The following is a 15,520-nucleotide window of genomic DNA, read 5'->3' as shown; positions in this document are numbered from 1 at the left end:
TGTGTGATTGGGTGAGCTGCCTTTGTCCCTTGCACCATGACTCCTTTGCTGGCAGGGATGTGTCTTGTCCACTGGTGTCTTCAAGGTGAGCTCAGTGACTATTATGGTAACCGGGTTATTGGTTGGGTTACAGCAAGTCCCAAGGTACAAAAGTCGATTCCCTGACATGCCATGTCTCTTGTCCGTATCAGACAGAAATAAGAGGAAGACCATGGTAGAGGACTTGGTGGTCCTTGTGCGAGGAGGAGCCAGTGAGTACATCACTGCCCTGGCATACAAGGACCTGCCGACTGCCGACCTGATGCAGGAGTGGGGTGACGCAGTGCAGTACAACCCCGACATCATCAAAATTAAGGTACAGTTGAGAAGCTCTTCTACCCACCCCCCTCTATTCAGGAAACAGCTATGAGGGGCTAGTGTGAGCCAGGGCATGGGATACAGAGCTCAATAAGACCCAGGCCCTAATCTTGAGGTACATGCATTATAGTGGAAAATGTATCTGGAGTGAACTGATGATAACGCACCGGCAGCCCCAGCTAGAGACTAGAGACCCCTGACTCCCATTCACTTGGGCCCCCAAGTTGCTAAAGAAAATTAACCATCAGCTTCTAATTCCAGCCTTCTTAAATTAATATGGTTTCCATTTCATCACGGAATTACTCATTCAGATATTTGTTCATGTAAACATTCATCCAGGCCACCAACCAATAGTTGTGAAGTTCCTGCCACGTGATAGGATCTAAGGCACTAGAGGAAAATAGAGGGAGGTGCGAGGATGAAAGATAGTCTGTGCTGAACAAGAAGACACATGCAGGCGTAACTATCTTACAGGACAGGATAACACATTATGCTAACCACTGACATCTTTTGGGCACCTACTGTACTCATGACACTCTGCCAGAGGCTTTCGCAGTGTTATTTCATCTAATCCCCACAAGAGTGCAAATTAAGTACTCTTATCTCTGTTTTGTGGCTGATAAAAATCAAGTTCACAAAGTTGCACCCATCTGTGGCTGCTCCAGCGTCTCTGTTAGGTCCAGACCTGAGACTTGCTCCTCTTCTCTCCCCACCAGACTTCCCTGTGGGTTTGATGAATAGAAAATAATGATCGCAACCACCTGCCACCAAACAAGAGCCGTTGTGCGAACTTAAACTAAACAGACGTTTGCTAGGACACAACTGTCATACACGTCAGCAGTGGCAGGTCCTTGCCTATGGGGTCTTCAGCGCGGTGTCCGTGTCATATCTTACCCTGTCCTCCTCTTGCCGTCATCCGGACAGTTGTTGATGGGCCAGTGTCCACTCCCCGGAGATTTAGTCTTGCAGCCAAGGAGGGGAGTTGAGGGGCTGGAGCTCCGATGGGAGGCTCTGGAGTTCCCAACCCTGGCAGTTTCCCACAGGGTACTTATTTGTATGTCAAATGCATAGTTTCTGCAGAACAAGAAGGCTGCCATTCCGGTCCTCTCCTCTGCCACTTATTCAGTAGTGACACTTACGTGAGCACTGAGAAGGATGAAGTCAGCCACAGGTTGCAGGCAGCTGCAGATAAATCTGGGATTGGCTGATGGCATGGTGACATTGATTGGTATCACATATGGGCATGAGGGAGACCAGAGTTCAGGGGAAAATAGATCCCTGGTATTTACTTTTTACTTATCTCTTCCCTGAATCTTTTATATAAAACTGAGAATTACTGGATTGCCCTGATTACCTATCTAACTAGGTTGGATGTGCCAGCCTGGGCATTGGGAATGTGAAGTGCCAAGCATATGATATATGATATGATGATATGATATGATATGATATGATATGATATGATATGATATGTAGTGTGTGTGTGTTTGTGCGGGGGGGTTGGGGGGGTCATGTTAGCGTGCTGAGCATCTCAGGCAGGCCTGCACACAACCACAGACATGCGCTTCAGGAGGCACAGAGGCTTCCCAGCACATGTGGGATGCAGTAGAAAGTCAGACCCACTGTCAGTGGAGTGCTAGGAAGGGCTGTGTGGGCTGGAAGGGGAGACGAGATTAGGGAATCAGAGGTGTTTTTAGGAGTAGGGGAAGAGGGATTGTCGGAGGTTTTTAAGCGCTTTCTCTGTATACTCCTAACAGGAGTTGGAAATACACATTCTGGGCATCCCACTCCTTCATGCAGCTTCTGGCAAGAGAAAACTGCAGATGGTTTCACATGATCTTAGACAAATTCTTCTCTGCAGAGTCAGCTTACCAGGTAGCTGGAGGAGCAATTGCTTTCCAGGACAGCAGAGCCCACTAGATAAGCAGTTTTTAGACACAGTGTTGGCCAAAGCTTCTGTACCTAAACTAGCATTAAAGACCAAGATCTGAAACATGATTTCTGTAGGAGCCGGGGAAGCAGGGAAGAAAACCACAGAGAACCCATTTACCCTGCTTACTGTAAACTTTAGACCCAGAAAGATGGCTCTCTGATCAAAGGAGAGTTAAGAGAAAGCACTAGGCATATAAAGAGGATTCTGAACACAAAAGATTGGCATGACATTCAAGATGCAGAAGACAAGTGTCTAAAATATAGCAAAGCAGAAGTAAATTTTAGAATGCATTTGCTTTGTGATTATAATAAAATTCAAGGAAACGAGGAATTTATGAAATCAAAAATAGAAGCTGAGCTGTTTAGACACTAGTCAGATGGAAAGGGAAGTAGCTGAATTAGGACGTTAAAAGCACAATAGCAGAATTAAAACCTGCGCTGGAAACTATAAAGAACAGAATTGACACTGCAGAAAATCGAGTCAGTGATGTGGAAGATGCTATAAAAATGTTCTTATAACGTAGAAGTGAAAGACAACGAGATTAAAACAACGACAGAAAAGAAATATGATGGACAGAGAGCACAGAAGCAGAAATCTAAAATTCAGGGACTTCTTCCTGAGAAAGAGACGACGTTAAATGTGAAGATGCATTCATCAAACGCGTAATGAGGGAAATTTCCCTGAGCTGACAGTGCAAAGTGAGCAGCTCATTGAAAAGTAGGCAAAAGTACGGAAAAACAAAGCCATACTGAAACACATTCTGGTGCATTTTATTTTGGACTTTTAGGAACAAATATGTCCTATGAAAATAAAAGTCTTACTGGTCTCAGAATCCTTTGCAACACAAAATGCCTGAAGATAATGGAGTGACAACCATGAGGCCTGGAAGGAAAAAGCTTGTGACCCAGTGAAATGGTCCTTAATGGAAGAAAAATCCCTAAGATACTTTGCGATATTAAAGGAATCAGATACAACGTGGCCAGATTTAACAAATGCAAATGGAGGAGCTCTGAATTTCAGACAAGGAATAGGTTTTTAGTATGAGCATCTCCCCAGTATTTCATGGGGAGATGAAAGTTATTTGCTGTTTATGTGAAATTCCATTTTATCTGGGCATTCTGTATTTAACTGGCAATCATAGTCACAAAGCCTAGCATTCACGTACATTCTAGTGCAGTCAGGGTAGCTAGCCTGTGGTCTTGGATCCAGGCTAACGATGGAGAAGCCATTGTACAGAGATTGGGCATTGCTCAGGGTAGAAGGAAAAAAGAGATAGTGAATGGTGCCCACATAGGGCTCAGGAGAGCCTAAAGTATGCTGCAGTGAAACAAACCCTAAATCTCAGTGACTTAGGGCAACACACGTTTATTTCTCAAGCACACAACCTGTCCGAAGTGTATTAGCGAGGGGGCTTTTCTTATCCTCACTCAGGGTTCTAGGCGACGAAGGCTTTATGTTGTCAGGTGCTCCCAAGATCACCACAGCAGTGGTGAGGGAATGGGAAAAGTCACCTCCAACAGCTTCACCCAGGATGGGATACTCCCTCTGCTCACCTGTCAAAACAAGTCACATTGAAAACCTGTCCATGAGCATGGCAGGGAATTGCAGCCCTGCGACCTGCCCAAAAGTAAAAGAAGCTGATATATTTGGTAAACTGATACTGGCCATCACATCTTTCTCAAACAGTTTAGTCAAGGATTCTCTAAGAGCAAATTGACCAACAGGTTTAAAATACAGGTGTTGTGGTAGCATTGCCTGGTAAAATAGTGTTGGCCTTGAACTGCTGGATCTCACCCCCAGTAATAAAGTCTACATTTCAAATACGGAAACTGTGAATGTAATTAAATGGCAGGCTACACACCAACACAATGATTTTGCCACGAATGAAATTCTTAACCTGTCAGGAATGGTGCTGTGTATAAGGCACATCTCAAAGAAGTGGACAGCTCTCAGACGAACTCAGGTGATGAATTAATATGCAAAATGTTTAACTTCTCTGGGAATAAACATTAATCTAACAACACAGTATTATTTTTACCTATCAAATCAATTGTGATTAAAAATCTATAATACTCAAAGTCATTGAGAATAATGACATGAGAATATAAATTGGTACTACCTTATAGGAAAAGAATTTAACCATATATATATATATATATATATATCTCCAAAATATTAAAAATGTTTATAGATCCAATAACCCCAAATGAGGAGTTGACTAAAGAAATAATTTTAACAGTTGATAAAGATGCGTGTGTAAAAACATGCCTTGTTTTATGTTATTTGGAGAAACAAAAGACAAAAGGAAACAACCTAAAGATTCAACCACGGGAAGAGCTGCAGCTCATCCGTGCCACAGGATGCTATGCTGCCAGAAAAAAGAAAATCGTTTTATCAAGCAATATTAAATGGCATGAGAAAATGCTCATAATATGATGTTAAGTGAAAGAAAAAAGTAGACTAGAAAACTACACTTGTCTTATGCCACCAATTTGATGTAACTATTGGTCTCCATCTACCCATCCAAAAATACATACTGAAAGAAAATCAACCACAATGGTAGCAGTTCAAATCTTTTTCTGAGACTTACTGACTATGTGACTCTGGTCAATCTTCTTAACTTTTCTGGACCTCAAGCTTGTTATCTGTAAAATGGAACTACAGAAAGACTACCTGCTTCATTCATTGCTGTGAAGATTAAGTTAGCTATTACATGTAAAGTATTTAGTTCAGCACCTAATAAATGTGAGCTATGGCAATAATTGTTATCACTAAGAATGATGTTCGCCAGGCTCTATTATAGAGAATTACGGGAAGTTTAATACATAGCATCCATCATCTCTTTGCAACAATATGATAAATAAAATTTTCACAAGGACAGGTATGCTAAGGACCCAATGATCAATGTGAGTAGTTAGGACTGTGTATTTGGGGGAGAAATGGGAAGGAAGAAGGAGGGAGGAAGGGAGGAAGAAGAGGAGCAAAGAGAAAGGCAGGAAACGATCAGCAAACGGAAGAGTGGACAGATGTGCTATGTTAACTTCATTTTAAAAAGGGAGCTGTGGAACTCTGAGGAGTTGCTGCTCAGAACTCCACCGAAGTTTACAAAATTTGGAGAACCCTGGAGTAGAGGTTGGAAATGGAAGTAAATAGTCAAGCCATTTTGAGCAATAATCATCAAGAACTAGTAGAACCAACAAAAGCTTTGGGTTAGAATCCTGGCAATGTGTTTTCTTATGACTTCTTTGACTTTGTTCAAGTTCGTTAACCTCACCTGAAAACAGGATGAATTGCCCTTGTGATGATGAAGTGGAATCATATTGATAAACTGCCAACACAGCACCTGGCACACAGAATATGCGGAAGGTTTATTCTAGTTCTGCATCTACCTTACTCTCTTGCTTGGAGCAAATCTCAGTGCTGGCAGGAAAAAACCCTGGGTGGTTAAAGGCAGCTTTTCAAGGTGCTCCATGGGGAAAGGAGACTGTTGGAAGAGCTCGTCATTGGTGTACAGCAAACCCACCTCCCGTCCCTCCCAACCCTCCCTCGCGTGCAGCCAGCAGGCTGGACGGTTCTGCAAACAGCCTCTGGATCAATTCATTGACCGCAAAACGGTGAGACAATGGGACCACCAAGGGGCCTTGCTTTGCCCACTGGGGCAAAGGTCAGCATCAGATGCATTAAGAAATGGAAGCAATTTTCTTCCCACTGGAGGCTTCTATTAGGCATGATTGCCTGCATTTAGACAGACCCTAAACTCTCCAGGGCCGGATTAGGAGAGGATCGCAAACAAAATCTGGAGAGGAAACTGGCCCTGGAGCTGAAGCTAGAGCCCAGGGGCTCTGAGTGGTTTTAACTACCTTTTTGGACTTTGCCTCTGGTTTTCCCTAGCCCACATCCATCTGCGGCTTCCTCTTCTCAAACACTGTTATGCCCACTGAGCTACCAGCAACACTCTTTCTGCCTCCATGGTTGTGCTATGCACACCTTCTCCTCCATGCCCGCTGCTTGTGCCCTGATGAGGTCTTCGGTCCCCCTTTAATTCATCCATCATCCACTTTCATCAGAGGTTTTCTCTAAGCTCAAGGCTGGACCCTAGAGACACAGGGCTGAGCAGTATGCAGCCCTGATCGCAAAAGGAGATTTCAACATAAAAAAGGTAATGACCATAAGGGAGCAAAAAGAATTTATATTGGCTAAGTAGTATAGACAGTGTTCTGAGTGTTTCGTGGGGGCAAGGTGCCCCACGAGCTTTGGAGCTCGGGAAAGCCTTCCTGGTGGTGGCTGTCTCATGATGTGAAGGCTTTTGATAGGTTTGGAGGGAGAGAGATGTTAGGACAAGGCTCCTTTAATACTTTCAAAGAGCTGCTTGAAATCACCTCCTCCCCCCACCAAAGACAGATTAGCCACCTGCTCCTCTATCCATTGCAAGCTTCCACGGCTACCTGTGGCCACTGTGCTGTGAGGATGTTAGTACGCTGTCTCTGTCTCCAGATTCTGAGTTTCTTGCCAGTGGGGATTTTATCTTACTCTTCATTTATGCTGAATTCCTGGCACTTCAGATGTATTCAGGAAGTACTGGTTGACCTGAACTTGAGTGAGCTTATTTGTAGATGTTGGGTGGGGTGGGACAGAGAGACGATGAGGCGTCCATCCGCATGCTGTGGCATTTATCCAGTTCCATGTGAATCCACTTTGGTCTCCATGCACTGACCCCTGGCCGTTTCCTGTGCGGCCTTGCTGTACGCTTCTATCTGATAAATGTTGTCTATTGCAATCAATGCCTCTCCTCCCTTCCCAGGCAGAGCCTCTGTATGAACTGGTGACGGCCACAGACTTTTCCTTCTCCAGCACAGTGAAGCAGAACATGAAGCGGGCCCTGGAGGAGTTCCAGAAAGAAGTCAGCGCCTGCCACTGTGCTCCCTGCCACGGGAATGGAGTCCCTGTCCTGATAGGTACCAGGCAGCCGCTGTCCCTTGTGGAAGCCATCCTCTGGAGGGGCTGGCCCTGGGGCCAGAATACATCATCAAAACCACATACCCTCCAGAGTATCTCAGGAAGAGTTTCTAGGTCAACCCCTAGTCTCTGCCTCAGGTCCCAGGGTCTGTCATGAAGCTCTCTCTTCATTGTCTCAGGGGGAAAAGAGCCCCCTAGCCATTTGGAACCTCTTAAAGCTGAGCTTCTTCACCCTGACTGGGCATTTCTGTGTTTCCCCGAAAATAAGACCTAGCTGGACAGTCAGCGTGAATGAATCTTTTGGAGCAAAAATTAATAAAAGATGGTCTTATTTTGCTATTTTACTATTTACTAGTCTTACATTATGTTATATAAGACTCGGTCTTATGTTAATTTTTGCTCCAAAAGACGCATTAGAGCTGATTGTCCAGGTAGGTCTTATTTTGGGGGAAACACGGTAGAACTAAGGGCATACCTTGGAGACATTGCAATTTCGGTTCCAGACCACCGCAATAAAGCGAGTCGTAATGTTTTTGCTGGTGGAGGGTCTTGCCTTCCATTTGTAACACAACACCTGTGAAGGGCAATCATGGAAAAAAACAATAAAACAAGATATGCCCATACTTGAGACTTGCAGCCCTATGACGCCCGGGCCCCAACCTGGCGCATGACGTGAGACTCTGGAGAAGGGCCCCTCATCAGGACGGTGAAACCCTCTCCAGGAAGTTCTAACCTGCAGCCTGGGTGTGACTCACATTGCTAAAGTCCCCATCTCTCCTGGATTGGACCCAGGAGACCCCTGCACTCAGCTCATGGCCAAGTGCACGCTGTTCCTGGAAGGCAGCAGATCCCAGCCCAGGCTGCATGTGAGAATTACCCAGGGAACTTTTCACAGAGACATAGCCCTGGGCCTTAGCCCAAAGTAATTAAAGTGAATCACTGGGATTGGTCTTTGGAAAAGCTCACCAGATGAGTCCATGGTAGAATAGGGCTGAGAAGCTGTTCTGCAGCTGAATTCACTGGCAGACAGGATCCAGGATTTCACTGTGTTTGTAGGCGAGTGGGAGTAGCTAGACTTGCCCAAAGAGTTACATTGAAATGCACTGGTGTTAGTCTGACTGTCTCCCACGGACTGAGAATGTAGGCAATTAGGACGTGCTCCTGTGGCTGTCCAGATACCTAGGTTCCAGCCACAAGGGACACAGTGAGTGACAGAAGCATTGAACTGAAAACAGGAGCAGGCTGAGGCTGTGGGGTCTGTAACAAGGAATAGGGATGGACTCAGGGAATATCTTCTGCCCAAAGAAGGGGCCCTGGGCTGAGAAGGGGAAACCGTTGTGCGTGTCCTGACCGATGCGTGGTGAGAAGATTAGGGAGCTGGGAAGCGGAGGCAAGGATGGGCTGTTAGAATTTGATTCCTACCTGTAAGGATCACGTTGGGTTCACAGCAGCGGGCAGGGCAAAGGCAGACGCAGGGCCTGGAATTTAATTCTCCTTTTCTGATGAGCTAGCAAAACTCTAAGGAAGCGTCCAGTCCAGCCTGATGTTGAAACAGGACGATAGCAACTGGTCACAGCAGGTCCCAGCCCAGGGAGCAGGTGGAGCTGGCAGAACAAACCACAGGGATGGAGCAAGCTCAGCAGAGGGGACACAGAGAACACCTGTCCTCAGGGAGAAAGACCCCGGCTGCCCAGCTGAGACTGAGGCATGTGTGTGTAGCTTGTTGGACAGGAAGGACATGAGCAAAGCAGACAGCAGTGAGAGCCTCAGGCGGGGAAGTTCTGCCTTCAGGACAAGGACATATACGTGAGGGACAGTTTGGCAGAAAGTGGACCAGCTCACTGGCTCTAGGTTTTGATCCAGGGTCACTGAAGTCCCCCTTGCCTGGTGTGAAATTTGGACCTAGAAACTGGGACCCACCTGGGATTCTGCACTGGAGGTGAGGGAGAATATAAAACCAGGAACTGGGATATTCGCGGGACAATCCTGTGAAGAGATTTTGTGTGATCTAGGTGAAAGAAGCTCTAGGGTGACCTGTTACAGATTAACATAAAGAATGTCTTCCAAAATGTCAGAACTAGCCAAAGGTAGGATAAGACATCTAAGGGTAGTGAGTCCCCATCACTAGAGGTGTTCAAGCAAAGGTTAGACAATTATTTGTGGTGAAAATGAGCATCAGTGACCATTGGCCTCACCACTAATGTAGCTTCCGACTCAGAACACATCAGGCCACGTCAGAATTCTGCTAATGAGTAATAACAACTCCATATAATTTCCCCTGGTGGCAATAAACACCCTCTTTTACTAGCAAAAGACCCTCAAGAAAGGAGTAGGTATTCTTGGCACTGAACCTTCTTATTTCAAACCATTCAACTAAAGTTTGCCCTCTTTTAACCTAACGGAAAAGTAGTGATGTGGAGGGCTGAACTCCAGTTCTTTGCTTCACATGGTATAATTCACGCTCTCTGCACTGTTCTTTTCAGAATCACGTTGTGACTGCATCTGTCCTAATGGATTCCGAGGCCAAGCCTGTGAGATCACCTTTCGGGAAAGTAAGTAGTCTTTGAGAGTTGGTGGGGAAAGGGAACTCTAGAGAAGTCCAGAGAATAATTTGAAAGAGCAAGAGCAATGTTGGTGTGTCGGGTAGGGAGCTGGACACTATGAAACCTGATATCCATCCTAGCTCCAGAGTGTATATTTCATTTTCACATGAGAGCGCTTCGTGTTATAAGACTACTAATGCATGGCATTTGCAAGTAATCTCTTTGGATCGTTCTGGAATGCTTACCCTTTTTTTTTTTTTTAATTTAGTGAACTCCTATTCAGCCCTCAAAATCCAGCACAGATGCCCCTTGTTCTGTAAAAAATCTTCTAACACTACTCTCCCTACAAGTAAAATTAGTTAATTCCTCTTTGGGGCTCCTGTAGGACTTTGAACATTTATTACAGCGATTTATTACAACTCTTAGCACATTATATTTTGGGTTCTGTGTGGCTATTTCCCCTACATCTATGAGTAGGGATCATGTTCCATTTATCTCTGTGTCCCCATGTCCCAGCACAGCTACTGCTCAGTGTTAAAATAACAAATGAAAGAACAAACTATCAGTAAGATCCCCTCCAAGACTCAAATTCTTCGGCCTGTTTATTATCTAAGAGTTCTCAACCCCCCACCTCCTCCTTCCCTTTATTTTCCTTTCTGTGACTTTTTGGTGATACCATTAAAAAAGGAAATTGGCACATGCAGTGGAAACAACAAATATTTATTAGGCACTTTACTGTGTACCAGGTACCTTGCTGAGGACTTGGACTCAGCTGGGTTCAAATTCCATCTCTATCATTTAATAACTGTGACCTTGAACAACTTACTGAACCCTTTGTGCCTCAATTTCCTCACCTGTAAAATGGAGCTGATGATATTAGCTATCTCATAGAGTTGTGTTGAGTTTCTCATGAGACGTATATATAGCACTTAGAATGATGCCTAGTACATTGTAAGAGCAAAATAAAAATTTGTTAATTTATTTTAAAGCTAAATAGTGCTGCATATACTACCATATCCTTTTGTGTTTTACATATTAATTTTACATCTATTTGACATGTTTTGTATTTCCATATGTTAAATTTTACTTGTATTCAATTTGTATTTTACATATATTAAACCTTTTCATTTTTACAGCAACCTCATGAAGTAGATACTATGAGTTAAAGATGAAGAAACTGAGTTTAATGGGGCATGAACTAATTTGCCTAGTGGTCACATAGTTACCTTTGCCCTTGACCCCTGCCTTCACTGTTCCCCTCCCCAGCGAGATGCTCAGGGCTGTCTTCACTCCCTCTCCTCCCACATCTCAACCAGGCCCCCCACGGTGACCTGCCAGGGAGTGTGCAGTCAGTCCATCAGACAGCCACAGGATTTCTGCTGGTTAGAGGAGACCTTGGAAAGCTTCTCCTCCAGTCTTCTCAGTTTACAAATGGAGAGGCCCAGAGATATTAAGCAATGTACCCAGAGCTGCACAGTGAGTTAGAGCCAGATAGTACATGATGCATCATGGTGGCTATAATTGATTATTGGCCAATCTCATCAATGACCAAAAAAATCCCTAACAGAAAAGCAAATGGCAGGGAAGAGAGTACAGTGTTACTACCTCATTTAAAACACACAACATTCACAGTAGATAACATAGTTCCCATTTTATACATTGAGAATGAACCTATCCAGCATCATGTATTGGAGGAGTGTCTAAGCTGAAACCATTCATTCAACAAATACTTACTATAGGGCCTCCTTTGTGTCAGCTTAGGTGCCGGGGTTCAATGGTGAGCAAATCAGATATAGTTCCTGTCATCATGGATATTTCTCTTTAGCAAGAAAGACCAACATCATTTGAATTGCCCCAGAAGTACATTTACACTTTTAATTGTAACTGCTACAGAATGCTCTAAGAGCTTCAAATATGAAGAATTGATAGAAAGTTAGGGGTCAGGGGAGGTTTCTCTGTCAAAATAACACTTGAACTGAGATCTGAAGGGTGAATAGGATTGACCAGATGAACAAAGGAGGGAAGAGTATTCTGGCCAGGGGGAGCAGTATGTGCAAGGGCCCTGGGGTAGAAGGGAGCATGGTGAATACAATGGCCTGAGAGAAGGACAGTTGACTGGAGGGGGTAGATCAGAGATTCAGACTCCTGAAGCCTTTTAGAATGCACGCCCCACCCACCTGTAGGGCAGCACAGTATAATAGGGCTAATTAATGTTCCTTGACCTTCTTTCTTATAGATGTCCCCATTGATGGGAAGTGGAATTGCTGGTCAGACTGGTCTCCGTGTTCTGGAGGACAGAAAACAAGACAAAGGCAGTGCAACAATCCACCTCCTCAGAATGGCGGCAGCCCCTGCTCGGGCCCTGCTTCAGAAACACTTAACTGTTAGGTGGAAGGGAGAGCGTCTAGTAGCAGATGACACTACTGTGGGCGGCACTCAGCGAGAGCTCTGAGCCCTGAGGAGCTCAGGGTAGCTCACCCCCACCCCAGCCGCCACCTAGGGCCAGCCCAAGGGTGGAGGGCAGTGGCATGCAGGATGTTTAAAATAAAAATGTTACTTGTAAAATGCACATTGATTGGAACAAACAGTGAGTTAACAATCGTGATAAGTTCCTGAAGGGCTTAGACCTCTTGGTAATCCTCGCTTTGCTCATCTCTACAGTTTTATTTCGCTCACATTTACTATCAGCCACATTTACTATGTTGGGAGTTATTTACATTGAAGTCCTACTGTCTAGCAACATCTGGCTCATAGTAGGTGCCCAGTAATGAATCAATGGATTCATTGTTGCTCCTCCCTTGAGGAGTATACCGTCTCGTTCAATGACCATGGCAGTTAATATTTTTTAAGTGATTGCTATGTGCCAACCACAGTGGTCAGTGTATTAATTCATTTCACCCTCATGATGACCTTGTAAGGTGGATGCTATATGGTGGCCTATTAAACAGCTGGCAGAACTGAGGCTTAGAGCAATAAAGTGGCTTGTGCAGGGTTACACAGTTAGGAAGTGAGCAGAGCTGGGCTGCAAATCTGGGCTCTCAGGCTCCAGGGTTTAAAACTGCATTATCATGCTCCCTTGCTCTCAATAGATGGGCATTTGATTAACAAAGAATTTTTAATGAAACAAAATATAGGAGAAACTGGTGTGTGTGTGTGTGTGTGTGTGTGTGTGACACAGATCTTCCCCGATGTGTCCTGAGGGGAGTGGATCTGGGTTCCTCAGCTCCCTTTGGCGAGTGAGCACAGGAAGCGTGGTTGTGTATGTCACAACCAGGAGTTGTGGACTCGGGCTGAATCGTCGTGACGTGACTGGGTACCCAGAGAAGATCCTGAGTTAAAGATAAGAGCCAGGGAAACTGGTCACTGAATGAGAGACAATTAAACAAGTAAGATTTTTAAAAATAGAGGCGTGGTGTGGTGGCTGGGACAGGAAACATGTCAAGGAGAAGTTCCAGTTAATGGCTGTGGGGCGTGTGCAATGAGAACGTTCCCCCACCTCTGTACCTTCCACCTTGCTCACTCATGCTCTTGTGCGAACCCCGTTTGGGGGAGGGAGGTGCTTGAGGAGGAGAGTAAGAAGGCATCTGACCTTCAGGTTACTAAAAACCAAAATATTTTTATTCTTTAGACTAAGTCAAGTGATCACCTAATCTTTATTGCTCTCGTTCATTCTATCATATTAAAAACATCCCTTAATATATTTTTTGCTCTTGGGCACTTCCTGTCTGATGACAGAACTTGATGTGAGTTTGTTGAAATCAAATTGGTGTGAAAAAAAACCGGTCGATGAAAGGTGAATTGGTTCATCCTGTTTTCAACCAATTTATTCTTGGCTACGTCATCTGCTTTGAATTTGCTACTGGGCCCAGTACTGGGGCCTAAGACCAAACATGTCCATGACACCAAAGCATGGGGCACCGCCACACACCAGTCTGGCCCACCCAGCTATCTGGAGCTGTCAATCAAACAACCACCAGAAGGAGCTGATATTTTACTGCTCAGGGTTTGTTGCAGCAAGCGTGCGAAAGCTGTCTATCTTCCTGCGTCCTGGTGTCCCCTGCAATTGAGCTGACGGGTGTGGGCCTTTTTTTGGCTTAATATTATTTCTTTGCTGTCTGCTGTTATTGCAACAGGCTAATCCAATAATGGTTTATCTCTTTCATTATACCGAGACCGAATAATTTTCTTGAGTTATAATCTATCTTCTTTGAAGATTCCCCAGAGATGGGGAAGAGAGGTTCTGTCTTTGGTTGACGGGAAGCTCCGATGAAGCCGACAGCAGCACGTCGAAGCCAGCGCCGCCAAATTAAATTCTGAATCTCAATCACAGCCACCGTTTCTAATGGGAAATTTGAGTTGATTATGGCGATGACAGCCCAGGTTCACGTTTATTGCATTTAGCAGAAATTGTTTATCCTATTAAATATGGTCTTGAAGGAGAGACAATTGAATTGTGGAACACCGGTGAATACCCAAGTGACACCACAGCCCTGCTAAACTGTGTAATAATTATATTCTTATTTGTGGGCTAAACTTCCCCTCGTGGCTCTTTTTGCAAACAAATGTACTTAGGAGGAGGCTGAAACATAATGTAAGAATTAAACAAAATAAATGCAAATCGTGCTTTTGGAAAACCTTGGCAACGGTAGCTCGAACCAGCGTACCCGTGTAGGAGCTACAGTGTCCGTGGGGCACAGTCTAGGCAGTGGTTTGGCAGTGATCCTGGAAGCTCGAACAAGATACCTGGATGTGGGAGAGGTTTGCATCCAAGAACATAAATCCCTGAAATTCTGTGAGCTCTGCCGCGTACTTGATGCAGGGGTATGGGGGTGGGAGTCCTGTGTCTGTCCTTCCACCTTGGGTGACCTTGGGCTAATAACATAACTTCTGTGGGAATAACAATTAGTATTATAATCACTGCCAATTACAGGGTGCTTCTTAGTTTATGGAGTCTTTTAGCCTACAGTATCTCATTCTATCTGAACTGGATGGGGGTAGATATTAATACAGTCATCAGGTGACATGTAGAGAAAGCTGCAGAGGGAAACCTGATCCTTCCAATGAATGAGCAGACTATGAAAATCAAGGTGGGACTTCGAGGGAGGCCAGAGGAAAGAGCATCAGCTGGCTGAGAAGCCAGAGGAAAATGCCATCTTTGTTTTAAAGAAGAGAACTCTGGCCTGCTCCCAGGCACTTATAAAAAAGCCCCAGGGAGAGAGTGTGCCTGGAGGAGAAAGCCCTTGGGACACCAGCCGGGTCTCCCTGGGGACCTTCGTGATTAGCATCTTGATGGAGAAATACTTTGTTTTACAGACTGAAGATGCCCTTAATGACATTATGTCTATTTGCCAATGTTTCCAGACTTTGCAGACATTGTATTATAATTGACTCATTCGTCACCTCCTATTCCTTCTCAAATGTAATGTCCATGGAAACGGGGAGTGTCTGTGTACCGCCCTCCTATGTCTGTAGTACCCCATGCAGTGCTTGGCAGAATCAGACAATGATAAATAATTGTTGCATGAATTCGTGAACGGATGCAAAGGGACGTGAGTGGGACCAAGGGCAGAACCTTCCCAGGCCGGTGAGAAACTTCAGTGAATTGGTTGCACGTGATGGTGGCATCATGAAGTTTGGGGTATAGAACCCTGAGAAAAGGGCAACCCACACAGCAGTGGCCAGGGCCTTCAGCCAGCTTCATGGGCCGCGTTGCAAACAGAGTCAAGTAAAAGAG

At 44.8% G+C, this 15,520-nt stretch overlaps 1 protein-coding gene across 1 annotated transcript in view; it reads left to right on the top strand.

Moving 5' to 3' along the window:
- C8B (complement C8 beta chain) overlaps positions 1–12,355 on the top strand; it is a 37,388-nt gene extending 25,033 nt beyond the window's left edge. Inside the window, exons 10-13 of the mRNA XM_019742533.2 lie at positions 192–355; positions 7,089–7,242; positions 9,727–9,795; positions 12,023–12,355. Of these exons, the coding sequence (XP_019598092.2) occupies positions 192–355; positions 7,089–7,242; positions 9,727–9,795; positions 12,023–12,174 (539 nt within the window). The 3' untranslated portion in view covers positions 12,175–12,355. The remainder of the gene's footprint in view (positions 1–191; positions 356–7,088; positions 7,243–9,726; positions 9,796–12,022) is intronic.
- Positions 12,356–15,520: the final 3,165 nt, after the last annotated feature.

This window comes from Rhinolophus sinicus, linkage group LG06 (assembly GCF_036562045.2).
Source record: "Rhinolophus sinicus isolate RSC01 linkage group LG06, ASM3656204v1, whole genome shotgun sequence".
Classification (NCBI taxonomy): domain Eukaryota; kingdom Metazoa; phylum Chordata; class Mammalia; order Chiroptera; family Rhinolophidae; genus Rhinolophus; species Rhinolophus sinicus.
This window is presented reverse-complemented; position numbering and strand designations above follow the sequence as displayed.